Source organism: Passer montanus, unplaced genomic scaffold (genome assembly GCF_014805655.1).
Source record: "Passer montanus isolate IOZ18808 unplaced genomic scaffold, ASM1480565v1 scaffold956, whole genome shotgun sequence".
Taxonomy (NCBI): domain Eukaryota; kingdom Metazoa; phylum Chordata; class Aves; order Passeriformes; family Passeridae; genus Passer; species Passer montanus.
The window spans coordinates 2,738-8,269 of NW_024374990.1; the positions used below are offsets into that span (position 1 = coordinate 2,738).

General features: G+C 63.4%; 1 protein-coding gene across 1 annotated transcript in view; it reads right to left on the bottom strand.

The window, feature by feature from the left end:
* Positions 1-5,311, bottom strand: part of CCDC22 (coiled-coil domain containing 22) — a gene marked incomplete at its 3' end in the record, with an annotated part of 7,178 nt that extends 1,867 nt beyond the window's left edge. The window contains exons 1-6 of the mRNA XM_039696160.1: positions 5,150-5,311; positions 4,819-4,996; positions 2,123-2,255; positions 1,932-2,038; positions 1,779-1,845; positions 1,095-1,264 (exon numbers count right to left, since the gene is read on the bottom strand). Of these exons, the coding sequence (XP_039552094.1) occupies positions 1,095-1,264; positions 1,779-1,845; positions 1,932-2,038; positions 2,123-2,255; positions 4,819-4,996; positions 5,150-5,199 (705 nt within the window). The remainder of the gene's footprint in view (positions 1-1,094; positions 1,265-1,778; positions 1,846-1,931; positions 2,039-2,122; positions 2,256-4,818; positions 4,997-5,149) is intronic.
* Positions 5,312-5,532: the final 221 nt, after the last annotated feature.

Below are 5,532 nucleotides of genomic sequence, written 5' to 3' on the forward strand. Positions count from 1 at the left end.
CGACCACAGGACACGAACAGCCTCCAAAACAGCTCCCCAAAACAGCCCCCAAACACCCCCAAAACAGCCCGCAAAAACCCCCAAAACAGACCCCCCAAAACCCCAAAAATAGACCCCCAAAGCCCCCAAAACAGCTCCCCGAAATATCCCCCCCGTGCAATCCCCAAACCAGCCCCCAAAAAACCCCAATATAGCCCCAAAAATCCCCCCAAAAATCCCAAAACAGCTCCAAAAAACCCCAAAAAATCCCAAAACAGCTCCCAAAAACCCCCAAAACGCCCCCCAAACACCGCCCTGCCCAAACCCCAAACCAGCCCCCCCATCCTGCAGAGGGGACCCCTCCCTCAAACCCCTGGGGGTGAGAGAAGGGGGACCCAGAGCCCCCAGCCCACAAGGCCCAGGGACCCCCAGCCCTGCACCCAGAGCCCCCCCCACAAGGCCTGGGGACCCCCAGCCCTGCACCCAGAGCCCCCCCCCAAGCCCTGGGGACCCCCAGCCCTGGACCCAGAGCCCCCCCAAGCCCTGGGGACCCCCACCCCCAAGCTCCCCGAAATATCCCCCCCGTGCAATCCCCAAACCAGCCCCCAAAAAACCCCAATATAGCCCCAAAAATCCCCCCAAAAATCCCAAAACAGCTCCAAAAAACCCCAAAAAATCCCAAAACAGCTCCCAAAAACCCCCAAAACGCCCCCCAAACACCGCCCTGCCCAAACCCCAAACCAGCCCCCCCATCCTGCAGAGGGGACCCCTCCCTCAAACCCCTGGGGGTGAGAGAAGGGGGACCCAGAGCCCCCAGCCCACAAGGCCCAGGGACCCCCAGCCCTGCACCCAGAGCCCCCCCCACAAGGCCTGGGGACCCCCAGCCCTGCACCCAGAGCCCCCCCCACAAGGCCTGGGGACCCCCAGCCCTGCACCCAGAGCCCCCCCCACAAGGCCTGGGGACCCCCAGCCCTGCACCCAGAGCCCCCCCCACAAGGCCTGGGGACCCCAGCCCTGCACCCAGAGCCCCCCCCCAAGGCCTGGGGACCCCCAGCCCTGCATCCAGAGCCCCCCCAAGGCCTGGGGACCCCCAGCCCTGCCCGGGGGGGTCTCACCTGGGGGGGCAGGCGGGAGGCCAGGCCGGGGCCCCCCCACTCAGCCTCCCAGTCGTGGCGGGCGCTCAGCTGGGCAGCGTGGGCCTCCAGCAGGGCCGGGGGGCTCTGCGAGGAAAGGGGGGGCTGTGCTGGCACCGGGGGGGCCGCACCCCCAAAATACTCCTGCAGCTCTGCGGGGACAGGGGGGGGTGAGGAGAAACACCCCCCAAAAACAAGGACACCCCCACCCGGGATTACCGTGGGGACCCCCAAATCATCACCTAAAATCCTGACACCCCCTTCATGTGGGGCATCCTTAGGGTGACACCCCCAAATTTCACACGGAGCTCCCCAAATTTAGGGTAACAATGACCCGCAGGGCACAGCACAAACCCTTAGGGTGACACCCCCAAATTTCACACCGAGCTCCCCAAATTTGGGGTAACAACGAACCCCCCCCCCACCTTTCCTGCAGGGCACAGCTCAAACCCTTAGGGTGACACCCCCAAATTTCACACCGAGCTCCCCAAATTTAGGGTAACAACGACCCCCACACCCTTAGGGGGACACCCCCAAATTTCACACCGAGCTCCCCAAATTTAGGGTAACAATGACCCCCACACCATTAGGGTGACACCCCCAAATTTCACACGGAGCTCCCCAAATTTAGGGTAACAACGACCCCCACACCCCCCCAGCTCTCACCTGGGGGTCCCCCACTTTGAGGCAGGACCAGGGGGCAGGTAGCGAAAGGCTTGAGGTGGCTTGTACCCTAGAAAGGGTTAATTAGCGGGTTAATTAGCGGGTTAATTAGTGGGTTAATTAGCCCCCCAGGTGAAGAGGGACCCCCCAGCTCACCTGCAGCCGCTGCAGCCGGGGCGTGCGGCACAGGGGGGGCACCCAGGGGGTCCCCAGCTGCTCCCTGATCCTGGCGCCGATGGCTCGGAGCAGCGCCCCCGACTTCCCTGGGGAGGGGAACAGCGAGGGAAGGGGTCAGGCACCCCCAAAACCCCCCCAGAAAGGGGCACCCCGAAACGGCAGGGCCGTACCGGGGGGCTCGGCGCCGCGCTCGCCCTCGTCCCGGGGCAGCTTCTCCACGAGGAAGAGGAGCAGGCGCCGCGTGTCGTGCTCCGAGCTGTACAGGAAGGTCTGGTAGCCCACGTCACCCCCAAAGCCCAGCTCCTGCGGGAGGGACGCGCGCTGGGGACACCCCAAAATTCACGGGGGTCCCCTTTGGAGGAGGGTTTGGTGGTACTGAGGTTTGGGTGCCATGAATCCCCTCAGATCGCGGCTCCCAGGGGAGCGCTGAGGTGGGGGGAAACCCGCAGTTTGGGGGTGTGTTGGGGTGTTTTGGGGAGTTTTGGGGTGTTTTGGGGAGTTTTGGGGAGTTTTGGGGTGTTTTGAGGTGTTTTGGGGGGTTTTGAGGTGTTTTGGGGTGTGTTGAGGTGTTTTGGGGGGTTTTGAGGTGTTTTGGGGTGTGTTGAGGTGTTTTGGGGTGTTTTGGGGTGTTTTGAGGTGTGTTGAGGTGTTTTGGGGTGTGTTGCGGTGTTTTGGGTTGTTTTGGGGTGTTTTGAGGTGTTTTGGGATGTTTTGGGGTATCGCCGGCCAGGGGCTGTGTACAAATCACAAACGGCACTGCTAGGAGCGTGCCTTGAGCTGTTTTATTTTCCAGCATCAGTCTCATTACGTGGTTATGGCAATGGGAGGATGCCAGCAGCTCACATCCCAGGCAGCAGACTAAGAACTCAATATTACAACTTAATTTAAGAGTTTTTTGACCAATCACACAAAGCAAAAACATATCAATAGTACTTCTATCCCAGCACTACAAGCACATGTACTTTCAGTTTAAACAGTGCTTGCTTACTTCAAATACAATACCTGCTTGTAAGCCTTAAAACACAGTGCACAGAGCTCCATTATTAAGCTTAGAACTCCCTAATTTCTCTCTAGATATATTTTTCTGTAGCTTAGGAAGTTATTCTAGCCAAGTGTTAATACACAGAGTATTGTTCCATTTGTACTTACTTTTCTACTTTTTACATAATTTTTCCGCACTGCCAAGGCCACCCTAAACGTGTCCCCAGGTGCCACATCCACACATTTCTCCCCTCAGGGTTTCGCTCCCCCACCACCCTCACGGGCTCCATCTCCCTCTCAGCTGCCCCAAGGACCCCACAGATGGCACTTCTCACTCTCCCAGCTCTCGGGCACCGTTTTCCCCTCACACACCCGCTGGCTGCCATTCCTTCCCCTCACATTCCCCGAGGGCTCCAGCCCCTCACGGCCCCGCCCGCCATTTGCCCGCCCTTTCCCGCCTCACGCCGCCGCCTACAACTCCCGTCATGCCCCGCGGTTCCAGCACCGCTGCCTACAACTCCCATCGTGCCCCGCGCGCGGCGCTCCGCCCCTTTCCCCTCACGGCAGCAGCGACCGCGCTCCGTGAGGGAGCCCCCGGTCTCCCCAAATCGCCTCAGCATCTGGGGACCCCACAAGACCCCCCGGTCTCCCCAAATCCCCTCAGAATTTGGGGGATCCCCCGGTCTCCCCAAATCCCCTCAGAATCTGGGGACTCCCCGCCGCCCCGGTCTCCCCAGATACCCTCGGAATTTGGGGATCCCCCCAACCCCCGGTCTCCCCAAATCCCCTCAGAATCTGGAGAGCTCCCCGACGCTCCGGTCTCCTGAGATCCCATCAGAATCTGGGGACCCCCCCAACCCCCGGTCTCCCCAAATCCCCTCAGAATCTGGGGACCCCCCGGTCTCCCCAAATCCCCTCAGAATCTGGGGACCCCCGACCCCCCTCAGCTGCCCCAAGGACCCCACAGGCAGCACTCCCACTGTCCCCCCTCAGGGTTCCATTTCCCACCCTCGGAATTTGGGGACCCCCGACCCCCCGGTCTCCCCAAATCCCCTCAGAATCTGGAGAGCTCCCCGACGCTCCGGTCTCCTGAGATCCCATCAGAATCTGGGGACCCCCCCAACCCCCGGTCTCCCCAAATCCCCTCAGAATCTGGGGACCCCCCGGTCTCCCCAAATCCCCTCAGAATCTGGGCACCTCGCTCTCCCCAAATACCCTCAGAATCCGGGGACCCCCCGACGCCCCGGTCTCCCCAGATCCCCTCAGACTCTGGGGACCCCCGGTCTCCCCAAATCCTCTCAGAATCTGGGCACCCAGATCCCCTCAGAATCTGGGGACCCCCGACCCCCCTTAGCTGCCCCAAGGACCCCACAGGCAGCACTCTCACTGTCCCCCCTCAGGGCTCCGTTTCCCCTGGTTTCCCCAAATCCCCTCAGAATCTGGGGACCCCCCTCAGCTGCCCCAAGGACCCCACAGGCAGCACTCTCACTGTCCCCCCTCAGGGCTCCGTTTCCCCTCAGACTGCCTGGCCCCAGTCGCGGTTCTTGAGGCACTCCCGCAGTTTCCCCACACCCGTCGGGTGTACGGAGTGCGGGGTACCTCCGCCCCTTTCCCCTCAAGGCAGCTGCGGCAGCGCTCTGTGAGGGAGCCCCCGGTTTCCCCAAATCCCCTCGGAATCTGGGGACCCCCCGGTCTCTCCAAATCCCCTCAGAATCTGGGGACCCCCCTCAGCTGCCCCAAGGACCCCACAGGCGGCACTCTCACTGTCCCCCCTCAGGGTTCCGTTTCCCCTCAGACTGCTTGGCCCCAGTCGCGGTCCTGCCGCCTCTGAGGGGTGCCGCCCGCAGTTTCCCCACACCCGCCGGCTGTACGGAGCCCGCGGTACCTGGCAGGCGGCGGCCAGCTCGGAGGCCAGGCGGAAGCGGGCGGAGATGCCGGGCGGCAGCAGCGGGCTCAGCGAGGCGCCCAGCGCGGGGCGCACGGCGCGCAGGCAGCGCACGGCCGCCTCCACCACCAGCTCGGGGCTCAGCTCCCGCACGCTCTGCACCTCGGGGGGCACGGCCCTGCGGGGAGCGGCCGTGGGACCCCCGGCACCGGGACAGACCCCCGGGACCCGGACAGACCCCCGGGACCTGGACAGACCCCCCGAAACCCGGACAGCCCCCCCAAAATCCTGACAGCTCCCCGAAACTCGGACCCGTTCCCGCCCCACTCACGTCCCCATCTGGCGCAGGGAGTGGATCAGGATCTTGTCCACCTCCTCCATGGCTGGGGGGTCGGGGGGGTCCCCAAATTCTGAGGGGATTTGGGGAAACTGGAGGCTCCCTCACACAGAGCGCGGAGCCGCCGCTCACGTGAGGGGAAAGGGGCGGAGCGCCGAGCGGGGGGCACGACGGGAGTTGTAGGCAGCGGTGGTGGCGGAGCATGACGGGAGTTGTAGGCAGCGGTGGTGGCGGAGCATGACGGGAGTTGTAGGCGGCGGCGTGAGGCGGGAAAGGGCGGGCAAATGGCGGGCGGGGCTCGCGCGGGGCACGACGGGAGTTGTAGGCAGCTGTGCTGGGACCGCTGTGCGGGAGTTGTAGGCGGCGGTGGCGGAGCA